Below are 16,162 nucleotides of genomic sequence, written 5' to 3'. Positions count from 1 at the left end.
AAAAGGAACCTCTCACATGCTAGTGGGAATTCACACTATGGTATAGCCACTGTGGAAAACAGTACAGAGGTTCCTAAAAAAATTAAAAATAGAATTACCATATGTTTCAGTCATGGCACTACTGGATATTTACTCAAAGAAACGAAAACACTGATTTGAAAAGATATATGCACTCTTATGTTTATTGTAGCACTATTCATAGTGGCCAAGATATAGAAGCAACCCAAGGGTTCACTGACTGTTAAAGTGATAAGGAAGACATGGGATACACAAACACACACACACACACACATATATATATAAAGAATTATATATAAATATAAATATATATATATATACACAATGGACTATTACTCAGCCATAAAAATGAAAGAAATATTCCCATGTTTAACAACACGGATGGATCTGTAGGGTATCATGATAAGTAAAATAAGTCAATTAGAGGGGAAAAAATGCCGTGACTTTCCCCATGTGTGGAATTTAAGAAACAAATGAACAAACTAAAAAAAGAAACAAACAAAAACCAGACTCTTAAATATTGAGAACACACTGAGGGTCACTAGAGGGGAGCTGGGAGGGAGAATGGGTGAAACAGGTGAGGGGGATTAAGAGTACACTTATCATGATGAGCACTGAGTAATGTACAGAACTGTGGAGTCACTGTATTATGCACCTGAAACTAATTATACTGGAATTTTTTAATCAATTTTTTCAAGAAATCTAGTCAATAATATAATAACTGTGTAGTGACAGATGGTTAACAACGCTCATTGCATAATGTATGTACAAGAATTGCTGAATCACTATGTGGTACACCTGAAATAAATGTCATATTATGTGTCAACTATATTTCAGTAAAAAATAACACTGAAAATTTTAAGAAAATTAATGTTGACTTTGGGTGGTGGCAGTTAAGAATATCTTACATAGTAATTTTTTACTGCTTCTGAGGTCACTTTTCCGGGAGGGTTAGCAAACCTCTGCATTTCTTTAAAGCTGTCCGACAGGACACATAAGATCACCATCACCGAACTGCTCAAGAGTTAAGTGAGACAGTTCCTCACACGGTGCCAAGAACAAAACCAGGGGTCAAGAAACATGAATGCCTCTTCTTCATTTGCACATCAGGTACTTAAGTGAGAATTAGGTGTTAAAGTTTCAGAAAAATGAGAATACCAGCAGGTTAGAAAAACTTCACCTACTTCCTGCATAACACATTACAACTCGTTGAACAGGTCAAATAACCTGAGGTAGACCTCTTCACAAACGAATCAATGGGGTGGGCTCTGGGCTAGTATTTTTTAAAGTTGAGACCCAGGAGTGGGTCATGAAATCATTTAAGGGGGTCACAATCATCAATTTTTTTAAGTCAAAATATAACAGAATAGGGACGCCTGGGTGGCTCAGTTGGTTGGACGACTGCCTTCGGCTCAGGTCATGATCCCGGAGTCCCGGGATCGAGTCCCACATCGGGCTCCCAGCTCCACGGGGAGTCTGCTTCTCTCTCTGACCTTCTCCTTGCTCATGCTCTCTCTCACTGTCTCTCTCTCAAATAAATAAATAAATCTTAAAAAAAAAAAAAAAGAGAAAAAAAAAATATAACAGAATAGAAAAATCTCAACATGCATCAACACAAATTTTTTCGGTACATTTTTGTGTGTATCGGGTTTTGACAGAGTTTGTATTATGTGTGTGTTTTATAATGGGTCATGGTCCTAAAAACTTGACAGCCAGTCTAGGCGACTGCATTTATGAGTGTCCAAAGAAAGGAAAAAATGGAGGGCCCTCAAAGCCCCCTCCAGGAAAGAACCCAACAATGGCTGCCCCGACTCCCAAGAGGCTCAGAGATGATGTAAAGGGACCATGGTCATTTTTGTTTTTTTAAGACTTTTATTCTTTTAAGTTATCTCTACACCCAACACGGGGCTCAAACTCACAACCCCAAGATCAAGAGTCACATGCTCCCCTGACTGAGCCAGCCAGGTGCCCCAAGACTAGGGTCATTTTAAACAAAAGGCCCAGAGAGATTAAGTGGCTTACTCAAGAACATCTGGGCACTAAACTCAGGTGCCTTGTCTGCTCTGAGGGCTGTGCTATAGGGTCTTTAAGGATTATCCTACCCATGCTTCCTGTCCACATCCAACAGGCACTTTCCAAGCCTTCTTTCATTCCTTCATTCCTCAAGTGCCTACTCTGTGGCAGACATGGGCCAGGGGCTATAGGGGATTCAAAGCTACCCAGCTGCCCAAAAAGCTCGCTGGCTTACCCCCAAGATCCTCTGAGACCACTGCTTACTTACTCCATAATCAGGACCTCCCAGCTCCTTTATCCGGACTTCCCAGTGTCCCTTCTCTCTTAGCAGTTTGTTAATTTCATCATTCAGGTCACGAATTCGGAATTCACCTAAACCGGCTAGAAAACAAAAAACATTAATATCATTTCTTCAAAATAGCACTCAATGTTATACTCTTAAAAATGAACATGGGGCGCCTGGGTGGCTCAGTGGTTAAAGCCTCTGCCTTCGGCTCAGGTCATGATCCCAGGGTCCTGGGATCGAGCCTCGAATCGGGCTCTCTGCTCGGCGGGGAGCCTGCCTCTTCCTCCTCTCTCTCTCTCTGCCTGCCTCTCTGCCTACTTGTGTTCTGTCAAATAAATAAAAATCTTTAAAAAAAAAAAAATGAATGTCAACACTTACAAAGGTATCCGGAACAAAAATACTCATTTTTTTTTAAAACATTTTATTTATTTATTTGAGAGAGAGAGAGACAGTGAGAGAGAGCATAAGCGAGGAGAAGGTCAGAGGGAGAAGCAGACTCCCCGTGGAGCTGGGAGCCCGATGCGGGACTCGATCCTGGGACTCCAGGATCATGACCTGAGCTGAAGGCAGTTGCTTAACCAACTGAGCCACCCAGGAGCCCCAAAAATACTCATTTAAATTTATAAGAAAAACCATCAACACCCAAATAAAGGAAAAACAAGGATTAGTAACAGAGTTCTCACGAGCACAGGGGGAAAAAAATCCTTGAAAAACAACTTCCTCCTTGTAACTGAAGCAATCCTGCAGTTCCATTTATCCACCTATTAAAACGTCTGAGTAGGGGCGCCTGGGTGGCTCAGTGGGTTAAAGCCTCGGTCTTCAGCTCAGGTAATGATCTCAGGGTCCTGGGATCGAGTCCCGCATCAGGCTCTCTGCTTGGCAGGGAGCCTGCTTCCCCCTCTCTCTCTGCCTATCTCTCTGCCTACTTGTGATCTCTGTCTCTCAAATAAAAAAATAAAATCTTTTAAAAAAAAAATGTAGAAAAGAATCTGGTAACCTATTCACAAAGAAAAAAAAATCCTGTTGGGATTTCGTCAATGTTTTATGCTGAGGCTTCCCATCTATGAATGTTGTGTATCTCTCCATGTGCTGGGGTCATCTCTGATTTCCTTTACCAGTGTTTTGTAGTTTCAAGCATACAGATTACAGGGGTGCCTGGGTAGCTCAGTCAGTTAAGCGTCTGCCTTTGGCTTGGGTCATGATCCCAGGGTCCTGGGTTTGAGCCCCAAGTGGGGCTCCCAGCTCAGCGGGGAGCCTGCTTCTCCCTCTCCTCCCAACTTGTGCTCTCTCTCACCATCCCTCTCTCTCTCTCTCTCTCAAGAAAATAAATAAAATTAAAAAAAAATATGCATACAGATTGCACATATGTTTTGTTAGATTTATACCCAAGTATTTATTGTGTTTTGGTGCTTCTGTAAATAGCACTTTTTAAAAAGTTCTAGTACCAATTTTTCAGTGCTATAAAAATAGAATTGATTTTTGTGTATTGACCTTCTAGTCTGTGACCTTGCTATACTCACTTATTCATTTTAGAAATCTTTCTATAGCTTTGTTGGGATCTTCTACAGGGAAAATTACATGATCTGAGAACAGAGAATTATAGTTCTTCCCCTTCCAGTCTGTGTGCCTTTTATTTCCTTTTCTTGCTTTACTGCACTGACCAGGAACTCCAGTATGACCTAGAATATAAGTGGTTAGAACAGGTATCTGCCTCATTCCTGCCCCTAGGAGGAAAGCATGCAATCTTTCACTATTAATTATGATATTAGTGATAGGTCTTTTGGTAGGGTTAAAAAAAAAATTTTCCTCTTATTCCCAGTCAGTGGAGTTTTCATCACGAGTGAAGGTTAAATTCTGCCAAATATTTTTTCAGTATCTACTGAGAAGGGCATGTGGTTTCTCAACTTTAGAATGGTGATTAAGTGAATTACGTTAATTTTTGAATGCTGAACCAGCAATGCATGCATTCCCAGGATAAATCCCACTTGGTTGTGATTTATTACCCTTTTTATAAATTGCTGGATTTGGTTTGCTAATATTCTGTTGAAGATTTTTACATCTACATGCATGTGGAATATTGATTGGCAGTTTTTTTCTATCCACATAATGTCGTTTTTTAAATTTTAGTATCATGATAATGCTAATACTAAAATTTATAAAATGAATGAGGAAGTATTCCTTCTCCTTCCCCTTCAATTTTCTGGAAGAAACTATGTTGAATTGGTATTATTTCTTCCTTAAAGGTTTGGTAGAACTGACCAGGGCCTGGAGATTTCTTTGCTGGAAGGCTTTAACGATGAATTCAGTTTCGTTAACAGATACAGGGGTGCCTGGCTGACTTAGTCAGTAGAGGATGCAACTCTTCATCTTGGGGTCATGAGCTCAAGCCTCACACTGGGCACAGAGTTTACTTAGAAAAAGAAATTTTTTTATTATTTTTTAATAGATATAGGGCTACTCAGCTTTCAATTTCCTTTTGAGCTGTGTTTCTAAACAGTGGCACTATTGAGATTTTGGGTCAAAAATTCTTTGTAGGAGGCACTGGAGGATACTTAGCGGCATCCCTGGCTTTATCCACTAGATGCCAGTAGCAACCCAAGTTGTAAAAATCGAAATTTCTCCAGATCCTGACAAATGTCTCCTGGAGTGTTTTATGAATGTCAAATTGATTAACACTATTGTTCAGTTCTTCTATGTCCTTATTGATTTTCTATCTACTTGTTCTACTGAGAGAAGTGCTGAAATCCCCACGTCTAATTGTGGATTTGAGAATCAACACTTTAAAAGGCAGGTTACCTTACCATTCTGAATTTGAGCCACTTTTTTTGAGATTTCTCCAATGATCTGTGAAAAAAAAATAAAAGGTAATTCTCATGACTTTTGAACATGTCTGAAAGCACAGAAAAAATGTAATCCAAAATCAGTAATTAAAAATACCTAGGGGGTGCCTGGGTGGCTCAGTGGGTTAAAGCCTCTGCCTTCAGCTCAGGTCATGATCCCAGGGTCCTGGGATCGAGCCCTGCATCAGGCTCTCTGCTCAGCAGGGAGCCTGCTTCCCTTCCTCTCTCTCTGCCTACCTGTGATCTCTGTCTGTCAAAATAAATAAATAAAAATCTTTAAAAAAAAATTTTTTTTAATAAAATAAAAAAATATTTTAAAAAACCCCTTAGAATCCTGGTAATGAACCATTCAGATAATAAGAAACAACAGAATACAAAATCAAAACCACAATGAGGTATCACCTTACACTTGCCAGAATGGCTAGAATCAAAAAGACAAGTAATAACAAGTGCTGGCAAGGATGTGGAGAAAAGAGAACCCTTGTTCTCTTTTCTTTTTCCCTCTGTTAGAGGGAATATAGACTGGTGCAGCCACCTTGGAAAACAGTATGGAGGTTCCTTAAAAATAAAAATAGAAATACTATATGATCCAATATTTCCACTACTGAGTATTTACCCAAAGAAAATGAAAACACTGATTTGAAAAAAATGTATGTTAACTGTAGTACTATTTACAATACCCAAGATATGGAAGCTCTGTCCAGGGACAGAAGAATGGATAAGGAAGATGTGGTGGGTATATACAATGGAATATTACTTGGCCATAAAAAAGAATGGCATCTTCCCATTTGCAACAACATGGATGGACCTAGAAGGTGTTATGCTAAGTGAAATAAGTCAGACAAAGACAAACACCACGTGATTTCACATATATATAGAATAAAAAAAACAAATGAATAAACAAACAAAAAAGTAGAAACAGACCCATAAATACAGAGAACCAACTCATGCTTGTCAGAGGGGCGAGGTTGGGGGATGGGCAAAATGGATGAAGGGGAGTGGGAGGTACAGGCTTTCAATTATAGAATGATAAGTCACAGTGTGGGGAAAGGTAGAGCAGAGGGCATATAGTCAGTGGTATTATAATTGGGTTTATGGTAACAGATGGTAGCTATGTTTGTGGTGTCACCAAGCTTTACACCTGAACCAATGTAACATTCTGTATCAATTACACCTCAATCCAAAAAGAAGCAATTAGAGACTTGTTACTTCTACTAAGACCAGATTCACCCAGAACATACTTGTCGTCTCCACTTCTCAGCTTTGGGCAGCTCAGTACATTCTGAGGCAAGGAAGGGTCTTCGTTCCTAAGAAGAAGCAAAATACACATGTTGCCACTGTCCTAGTTGCCAGCTTTATACAGCAACCACAACTGATTCAGCCCTGAAGACTAAACGTCTAAATGTTCAAATACATTTGAAGCTTCAGTTTCAGATGATCTTCAAGCCTTACATTTCACTCTCCAGTCTCTACTTAGGAAAGAAGTATACATACAGAAACATACATACAGAGGCTGCATTGTATCTAGTAGAATGAACCACTGGAAACCACTTAAAATTCCAGAGAGATGGCCAAGTAAGCTAGGTTATATCCATTTCATGGCATATTCATATTATCTTGAGAAATAATGGCTTCAGTGTTTAGAACAAACATATATGTGTATACATGTACATGTGTGTAAGCACTTATGTGTATAATTTAAAAAATAGATATATATTGAAAGAATGGCACATATTATTCCTAACCTGACTGAGCCTCCATGAATTGAGATCACTCACCGGCTGCAGCTTCAGAGCTGCTCTCGATGGCACTTCCTGTATTAGACAGAGCTGGGATAATATGGGAAGCCAATTATCATAATACAAAGGAGGCGGAAGAACAAGCGGCTAGATCGTCACACTGCCCCAGCTAGAGGGAGGTACACGTAGAATTCATGGGTACAGACTCATAAGAATGTCAGCAAGCACAGACAAGGAACAGGAAATCTAGCCTGCTCAGAAGGGAGTTTTACCACATTTGTTCTTGAGACTTTACAATTCACAAGGAAGCTTTACACCAACCTTCACTTTTCCCTCTTCCAGCTGAGCTTGGCGAAATCTTGCTAAGGCCGTCCTATCAGGAAGAGAGAAAACTCTGTAAGATACTGCTCCCAGAGTTGTCATCCAAGTTCCTAGATGGGGTAGATCTGCTCATGACCATCATGTAAGGTATTCATTAATATGACTCATATATATATTATTATATACTTTTTTTTTAACTGTCCAAAGTATTTGTTGGTTGTTTATTTATCAAGGCAAACTATTCCATAACCCAATATTCACGCTTCATAGTTCAGGAACACAGGTCGGTGACAAACTTCAATTGAACTCAACCCAGAGAAATTCTTTACATTCCAAAATCACTTTGCACTCTGAAAGATACCAGCCTTCTTCATCTCCTCAAAATCTTTCATGGAATCATAATTTCTGTAGAAATCTGCACATGCCTTCTTTCCTGGTTCGGCCACAGCAAACTTATAGAAAGCTGCAACCCCCAGGGATACAACGAAGGCTCCAACAACATGAAATCGCAGACACTTGGCCAGAAGGCCTCGCACCTGACATTCCATCAAAGCACTGGAAGTCATGGTAGTTATTCTCCTCAACACCAACCTCAAACCTAACGTCCTTCCTAACTGATAAAGAAATGGACCTATTATATACTTTTTCATAATACTTATTCATTAAAAAAAAAGAGAGCACACACGAGCATGTGAAAGAGATTAAGTCACCACAGAGAAGTTATGGGTTTCCATGTTCCAACAGTGAGGGACTTAAAAAAGCCATTGGTGTTCCTGAACATCCAAGTAACTATTTTACTTACACTGGGTGTAAACACTGTGGGGAACTCCAAGCATCAGACCATTGTGGTGAGCAACACATCCAGATGTTAAAAGACTAATATCATGGGGTGCCCAGTTGTCACTCTCACACACCCTGCACCATCCCCAAGTGAACTAATGTTTATCCAGTATAAGTTCTGGGATCTGTCAGAAAACACTAGTGGGGAAAACAAACAGCAAATATGGGAATACTATTTTAACACATGTAGAGAAAGAAACATACCAAAAGGACCAAACACAAAAAGAGCTCTGTGGTGATAATTAAGCAATATAAAATTTACAAACAAAATTAAGCCGATACTTACATGGCCTTTTCTGCATTTCGGGCCTAAGAGAGAAGGGAAGAAAAATGCCCATGTTTAAAATACCCTTTTTTTCATGTACTATTTAGAGAAAAGTATCACAAGGACAGTCACAAACAAAGTTTGAACTAGTATATGTACACTGTAACGACAACAGCAAAAAATGAACAGATGTCCAAATCCTGTGACGTGACTTACATTGCTCCCTCCACCTAAAATCTTTACCTCTCCACTACCCCACCCCCTTGGATCTGGCTAACTCCTATCCATCCTTCAAAATGTATCATCTGTGTCATCACCATCCCAGAAAGTTCTTCTGTAGCCCGTTCTTCCCAACGGGGCTGCTACCTTTAGTTTGGGTTTATAACTACTGTGGTCCTTTCCACCCAGCATCCCAATTGTCTGTTTCCTGCCAGCAGAATTTGAGAAAGAAAAGGCTGGCTTTTCCAAACTGAGTTTTATGTAAGTATTGTCATACTAGTGTCAAGACAATTGTCCCTGAAACACAGTGTCAAGCACAGAACATGTTTTCTGGGTTGTAGTATAAGTATTTCTGCTTATACTTGTACTTGTTGAGTCAGGGACTTGAATTTTACTCTCAGCTTACCATCCCTGAGAAGCAGTCTCTGTTTCCCCATCTTTACAATAGGGATCATACCTCTTATCTCATAGAGATGTCATGATGACTTGATGAGAAAAATACATGAAAACATCAGGTATGCAGTTTGTACTCAGCAAAAGCGAGCTCAATTTAAGTATCCTTTCTGGTCCTCCCTTTCAATGACCACAGGAAAAAACTTGGCGAAAGCTGGGTAGATACATGAACACATTATCTATTAAGGAATAAAACAGCGCAGCTTTCCCAGGGGAAACCATCATCTTGAAGGCTGAGGCAGTGTCCTAGCTATTTCATTAAATCCTAGAGATTCTGAATATTTAATTGAATGTTTCTCAATGCTTACTCCACCTTAAAATACCACGGTAGGTGCTAGCAATTGAGCCATGGATCTTCTTCTTGAGGGGACTTCTTGGAACTCCCCCACCCCAAAACAATGAATAAATGTGATAAGGGAATAAATATATCCAGGATAATGTAGGCCCACAAATACAAATGTGTGATGATTAGAGTGTTATAAAATAACCAACAACTCCTGTACCCAGAAATATCCAGGCCCAGGGAGCCCTCTCCCCTGCTAGGGAATGGAGAGATGGATTCCCTATGCTTGCTAGAGTTCAGAAAGGAAGAGCCTCAAGGCTGAGCAGAGCAGTATGAAGCAGTAATTTGGGGCATATTCTCCCACAGAAAGGGCTGCTTCTAGCCCTCTGGTTTCTCCTCTTCTTCGGATCTTGGGCTCATTAATCTACAAGAGCTTGCAATAAATACATCTACAACCTTATTACTGCGTCGTGTGGTTCTTACGGGGGCTTCACTTAATGAAAATATTATGGTTACCAAGATATATGAGCAACTTTTTCGTACCAGCGCGATGTGCATTCTCACGTTTACTTGTCGTGAGCGCTGCTGAACGAATGGAGAAGCCAACAGACCACTCCAGACCACAGAGATCACACCCTCACGCAATAACACTATGTCATCCGTTCGATCGTTACTGAACACCACAACGTGCCAGACGCCGTTTTAGACATTAAGAAAGCAATGGTGACTTCGTGAAGTTTGTATCTCGTGGGGGAGACCGAGGACCCATAAATCAAATAACCCAGAAACATATTGTCACAACCGCTGTTCATCTCCCATATGAGACTTGGGGACAAACAAGTGGGCCCACGCCGGGCACCGTGACTTGGGGCCGGTCCTTGCGCCTCTCTGTGCCTTACTTTTCCCGAGCGGTAACTTAAAGCGCTTGATCGACATGAAAACACTGTCGGAGAAGCTAACTCCTCCGCTCCCGAGGTTCCCGTTTCCTCCCCCAACTTCTGACAACTGAAGCAAGAAGGAAAAAGAACCCAATTTACAGGTAGCCCAGGAGCCTGAAGCCTGCAGTGATGCCCGGCTGCGCGAGCCTACACCACGAGCACCCCGAATGGGGCCGGGAGCCCTCACAGCCCGCCCGCTCGCCCCCTCCATCACGCACCCACCCAACTCACCATGGTTGAGCAAGGGTGCCGCCTTGGGGCCGCGCGGCCCCAGCCCCCGGAGCTTCACCGCCTCCCGAGAGGGAGATCCTAGCGGGAACAGAAATACCCTAGGCGACCGCACCGCCTATTTTTCTGTCGGAAGGACAAATGGGAAGGACCGGAAGTGGGGAGCCGGAAGTGAAGTTGAAGAATTGACAACGGGAGGAGGAAACGTGAGCGCGCGCCTGTAAGGCTGGTCCTCCCTAGGCGTCTGGAGGTTGCACCAATACACGCGTACGAAGGATGGGCGGGGCGGGTGTTGGCAAAATTGCGCTTGCGTAGTGAGACTGATATGTTTGGCTTAGCCCCCTGGTTTTGATCTCGCGATAGCAAATTTTCTCGCATTAATTATTGGTATTGCGGAAGCTGGCGATACCTGCTGCTGTTGAGACTGAGCTGTTTGGCGTCACGGTTGATACTGTAGGTCGCATCTCTCCGTCCCCCTTTCTGCTTCTTCTGGTGAGAGCAAGCGTGCCCTTGTGGAAATCGCTCATCCTCATGCCTCCGAACGAAGTCGTCCCAGCCTGCGCAAAAGAGGCCAGGCAGCTCCAGAAGTGGAAGGCGCAGACTCCAGCTAGCGGGCGCTGAAACGCCTCTTTGGGCAGAGCAGAGCGAGTGCTCTCCAGGAGCTCGAACTGGCCAGGCTTCGTTAATTCCTTCGCGTTTTCCTGTCATTTGCGTGGGGCCTTTTTCCGAGCTCTTCTGGAATCCCGGGCCTTATCAGAGCTGGACCGGTACTTGAAATCACTTTCTTTTAAAGTAAAAAATGTAAGGACCGGGGAAGAAAAAGCTACCTACTCGGAGGAGGAGGTTGGTTAGAGAGGTAGTATGTGTAGCACTACCAGAGAGATGCGGTCAGTGTGTGATGAGCTTACTGCTAGGATAAGATGATCGTTAGACAAGGACCCAGGAACACGGGAGAGGCCACTTGATGGGTGGGTATGGTTCTGGGGGCTCCTCCCGTATGGTGTCCAGAGCTGTGGTGTAAAATTCAGGCGAAGGACGGTAGCAAATTAAGCCAGTAACAGCAGCTCTCCCTTTTCAGTGCCTACCTCTGCCAGAAGACCTAACCAGTGGTGAGCCCTTCGGCTCCAACCTGAGACACAAGTCCGCGGGGGGAGGCGGGGGGGAAGGCAGCTGACTTGTGGTTCAGGATCAGGCAGGACAAGTACTTGGAAGAGTGACACCAGAATCTCATGCCTGAACCATGGTAAGGACAAGTTGTCTCCTTAAAAGTTTCAGGTGGGCATTTGGCCACCCAACTAGACTCCATCTTCCCAGGTTTCTAGCAGCTAGTTATGGGTTTGTGATTATATAATAGTCAATGGGAACTGAATGAGAGGAATATGTGCCACTTTGGCAGTGTCATGAAAAGTATGGACATGCCTTTCCCTTTGCCCTTTCCCTTCCCTGCTGAGAGGCGAGTATGGCAACAGCCACCTTGAACTCAGAAATGGAAGAATTGTGAGGATGCCAGAGCCACCTCCCAGCTGTGGAATATCTAGCTCTGTAGAATGAGAGAAAAATAAATATCATCTTGTTTAAGCTGCTGCATTTGGGGGTCTTTTATTGCCTTTATTAATCTTTACCATAAGTAACACATAACAAAGCTTGTTGATCCCAAACAAGCAAGGTCATTCCTCACTCAAATGAGTTTTTCTGAGACAGAAGTTTCTCAGACTTCTGTATCTTTATCCATTAAATCCCTGACACTAGGATGCAGAGGTCATATGAAACAGGATTCTTAAGTCATTACCTATATTGATTGTCCTTCCAGCATTCGTTATGCCTACCCTCTTACCTGAACTCCATTTGGGAATCTTAGGGCTCAGGGGAAGGGAACTACATTCCCAGCTTTAAGAACAGAATAAGAAAGCTAGGTTAAGCTAAACAATCCATGTCATCTCCCTATGAATATTGATTGAGTGGTGGGCTTAAGACCCAGGCTGACCCAGAGTGAGTCTCCAGACTTTGCTTGCAGGGCTGGGTGGATGTCAGAACAAACGTAATAAACAGAAGCTGCTGTCAGCCACTCTAGGACTCCAAGACAAGACTCAGTATTTGGGGACCTAAGTGAGTTGCTGAATAAGGCCTCAAGCCCACTGCTCAGTCTTCACTTATATAGACCAATAAACTCTCTTTAGTGTAGAAACCAGTAAGAGTCAGACTTACCGTAAACTAAGAGCATCCTGATGATACCATTCATCCTGCCACAGTCTGCTAATGTCCTTTCTTTCTCTGTGCACACTGGTCCTGTCTTTGCCCATACTGTTCCTTCTGCCCGCAGCACCCTTTCTTCATTTTGCTACCCAACTAATCCCGTTTATGCCTTCCTCATTTGAGACAATTTAGACAGCCTTAGATGACTTAACTTCTGTGTTTAATTTCTAGTCTGTGAAATTGCCATAATAGTATTTACCTTTCTATTTTCATTTTTCCTCATTCATGATATTGGGACATTTGCTTTAGAGTTGTTAAAAGAGGAAACTACATATAAGGTGCTCAGAACAGATCTATGTAAAGTACTCAATTATTTTAAAACCAAAAACCCCATGATCTGCAAGTCACATCTATTATGTGGCCTTACCCAAGTCTATGTAGTCAGCTGGTCCAGCCTCAGGGACTCTGTAAAAGCTCTTTTGGGCTTTTTTTTTTTTTTTTTTTTTTAAGAATCTATTTGTCAGAGAGAGTGAGCATAAGCATGGGGAAATGGGAGAGGGAGAAGCAGGCTCCTAGCTGAGCAGGGAGCCTGCTGTGGGGCTGGATCCCAGGACCCTAGGATCATGACCTGAGCTGAAGGCAGACACTTAACCAACTGAGCCACCCAGGCGTCCCTCTGATGACCTTTAAATAATCGAATTTTAGATTTACAGGCTTTGCCCTACTGGAATCTTACCTTGTTTTGTTTTTTTATCTCTGCCCCATAGGTCTGGCTCGTGAGATAGGATGAGTAAATGAGTAAAGCAACAGAGACACTAGCACTGTACTGCCTTTTTTGGTGTGCCAACAGCCCCAACTTACGCTGTTTCTCAGCCACCCTGTAAATCTGAACAGCCTGTTGTATTGCTAAGATTTTCTGTACTTACATCCCAGTGTCAATCCTAAATATCTTACTTATCTATGCATCCACAATTGTGACCTATCATTAGATCCCATTACTAATCTACAGAACAACTATAAACTGACCAGCAGGCTGAATTTGGCCTACAGAGTTGGTTTTGACTTCTGTCGTGAAGAACCGGAAAATCTCACACAGAAATCCTGATATGAGGCAACACTAAACCCTTCTTCCTGCATGGTAACTGTCAATACAGGTGAAAACCCTGGGTGGCTGAGTTGGTTAAGCACCTAGCTCTTCATCTCAGGGTCTTGAGTTCAAGCCCTGCATTGGGCTCCACGCTGAGTGTGGAGCCTACTTAAAGAAAAATGCAAGTAAAACATCCTAATGTTAGGGGCGCCTAATGTTAGGGGCTCAGTCATTAAGCGTTTGCATTCCGCTCAGTTCATGGTCCCAGGGGCCCAGGAATGAGCCCCACATCGGGCTCCCGGCTCCCCAGGAAGCTTGGTTCTCCCTCTCCCACTCCCCCTGCTTGTGTTCCCTCTCTCGCTGTTCTCTGTCAAATAAATAAATAAAATCTTTATTAAAAAATCCTAATGTTAGGGGCGACTGGGTGGCTCAGTGGGTTAAAGCCTCTGCCTTCAGCTCAGGTCATGATCTCGGGGTTCTGGGATCGAGCCCCGAATCGGGCTCTCTGCTCGGCAGGGAGCCTGCTTCCCCCTGCCCCCCCACCCCACCTGTCTCTCTGTCTACTTGTGATCTGTCAAATTAAAAAAAAAAAAAATCTTAAAAAAAAATCCTAATGTTAGGTCAGTGCATGTTAAAATCTACAAGTGGTTTGGAACTGGGCAATTGACAAAGGCTGGAGGGATTATGGGGATGATAGAAAAACCTAGAATGCTTTCTGCAAATTGTTAGTACAAACATGGATAATAACAACTCTGCTAGTGAGGACTCAGAAGGAAGTGAGGAGCTCAACAGAGAAAATCTGTGTTGTAGAGAATACATAAATAGAAATATGGACACTAAAAGCACTGCTGGTGAGGGCTCAGAAGGAATTGGGAATGTTATCAGAAATTGGAAAAGGGGCGCCTGGGTGGCTCAGTGGGTTAAAGACCCTGCCTTCAGCTCAGGTCATGATCCCAGGGTCCTGGGATCAAGCCCCGCATCAGGCTTTCTGCTCGGCAGGGAGCCTGCTTTCTCCTCTCCATCTCTGCCTGCCTCTGTGCCTACTTGTGATCTCTGTCTGTCAAATAAATAAATAAAATCTTAAAAAAAAAAAAAAGACTGCCTTCAGCTCAGGTCATGACCTGGGATGGAGCCCCACATCAGGCTCTCTGCTCAGTGGGGAGCCTGCTTCCCCCTCTCTCTCTGCCTGCCTCTCTGCTTACTTGTGATCTCTGTCAAATGAATAAATAAAATCTTTTTTAAAAACTGGAAAAAAGGGAAATCCTTATATGATAGAAACGTAGCTGAGTTGTAGCCTAGTTATGTGGCAGGTGGAATTTGTATATGACAAACTTGGATATTTAGCTAAGAGGGGTTTTGTTTTGTTTTTTTTTTAAAGATTTTATTTATTTGTCAGAGAGAGAGAGGGAGAGAGAGCAAGCACAGGCAGACAGAATGGCAGGCAGAGGCAGAGGGAGAAGCAGGCTCCCTGATGAGCAAGGAGCCCGATGTGGGACTCGATCCCAGGACGCTGGGATCATGACCTGAGCCGAAGGCAGCGGCTTAACCAACTGAGCCACCCAGGCGTCCCTTGGTTTCTTTTTTGATGCTTATAGTAAAATGCAAGAGCAAAGAGATAACCTAAGGAAGTACTGTTAAAACAGATCCTGAACTTGATGATTTGAGAAAATCTTAGCCTATCCATACTACAAAAGATGCTAAAATTAGGAGATTCACTGGAAAGTGTGCTCTGGAGAAAAAGCTAAGGGTATGGTTGAACCACCTTTTTCTAGTGCCTCAGAATGATCAAAAGGTCAGAATATTCATCCACTTTGAAGATAGGGTAAGAGATTAGGTGTGTGACTCCTGAATCCTTTCAATCATTGCAGCAGAACCCAGGACAGAGATGGAATTATCCAGGAAAGTTCTGTGGAGGATCCTCTTGTCTAATGAATTGAATTCCCATGACAAACACAGAAGACCCATAAGGTTGTACTGCCAGCTTGGACTCCAATGGACAGGGAAAAAAAAAAAAAGAAAAAAGGCTCTTGAATTCCCAAAATTTCATATGGAGGAAACAAGCTGATAAATCTACTCTGCTATACTGGGACGCCTGGGTGGCTCAGTCAGTTAAGCATCTACCCTTGGCTCAGCATCTACCATTGGCTCAGGTCATGATCCTGGGGTCCTGGGATCTAGTCCCGCATTGGGCTCCTAGCTCAGCACAGAGCCTGCTTCTCCCTCTGCCTGCTGCTCCCCCTGCTTGTGTTCATTCTGTTTAAAAAAAAAAAAAAGAAAGAAAAAGGAAAGAAGAAAGAAAGAAAAAGAAATAAAGGAAAGGGGTTGGCTCCTGGGAGGTCAGCTTGAGCCTGGAGAATATCCTCAACCATTAAACCTGATACTGTTTGCCCAGCTAGATTTTTTTAATTGAGACCAGTGACTCCCTTTTCCCTTCTAGTT

The 16,162-nt window shown here is 42.7% G+C and overlaps 1 protein-coding gene across 2 annotated transcripts in view; it reads right to left on the bottom strand.

Moving 5' to 3' along the window:
- Window positions 1-10,588, bottom strand: part of ISY1 (ISY1 splicing factor homolog) — a 35,995-nt gene extending 25,407 nt beyond the window's left edge. For both annotated transcript variants that reach the window (XR_007129707.1, XM_047743438.1), the window contains exons 1-6: window positions 10,447-10,588; window positions 8,344-8,366; window positions 7,218-7,269; window positions 6,399-6,464; window positions 5,119-5,161; window positions 2,300-2,412 (exon numbers count right to left, since the gene is read on the bottom strand). Coding sequence is in view for 1 of the 2 variants with exons in the window: in XM_047743438.1 (XP_047599394.1) it covers window positions 2,300-2,412; window positions 5,119-5,161; window positions 6,399-6,464; window positions 7,218-7,269; window positions 8,344-8,366; window positions 10,447-10,449 (300 nt within the window). In the remaining variant the exon portion in view is untranslated. The remainder of the gene's footprint in view (window positions 1-2,299; window positions 2,413-5,118; window positions 5,162-6,398; window positions 6,465-7,217; window positions 7,270-8,343; window positions 8,367-10,446) is intronic.
- Between the last annotated feature and the right edge of the window lie 5,574 nt (window positions 10,589-16,162).

The sequence above is a fragment of the Lutra lutra genome, chromosome 1 (assembly GCF_902655055.1).
Source record: "Lutra lutra chromosome 1, mLutLut1.2, whole genome shotgun sequence".
NCBI classification, from domain to species: Eukaryota; Metazoa; Chordata; class Mammalia; order Carnivora; family Mustelidae; genus Lutra; species Lutra lutra.
Note: the sequence above shows the minus strand (reverse complement) of the source record. Positions and strands in the feature narration are given on the sequence as shown.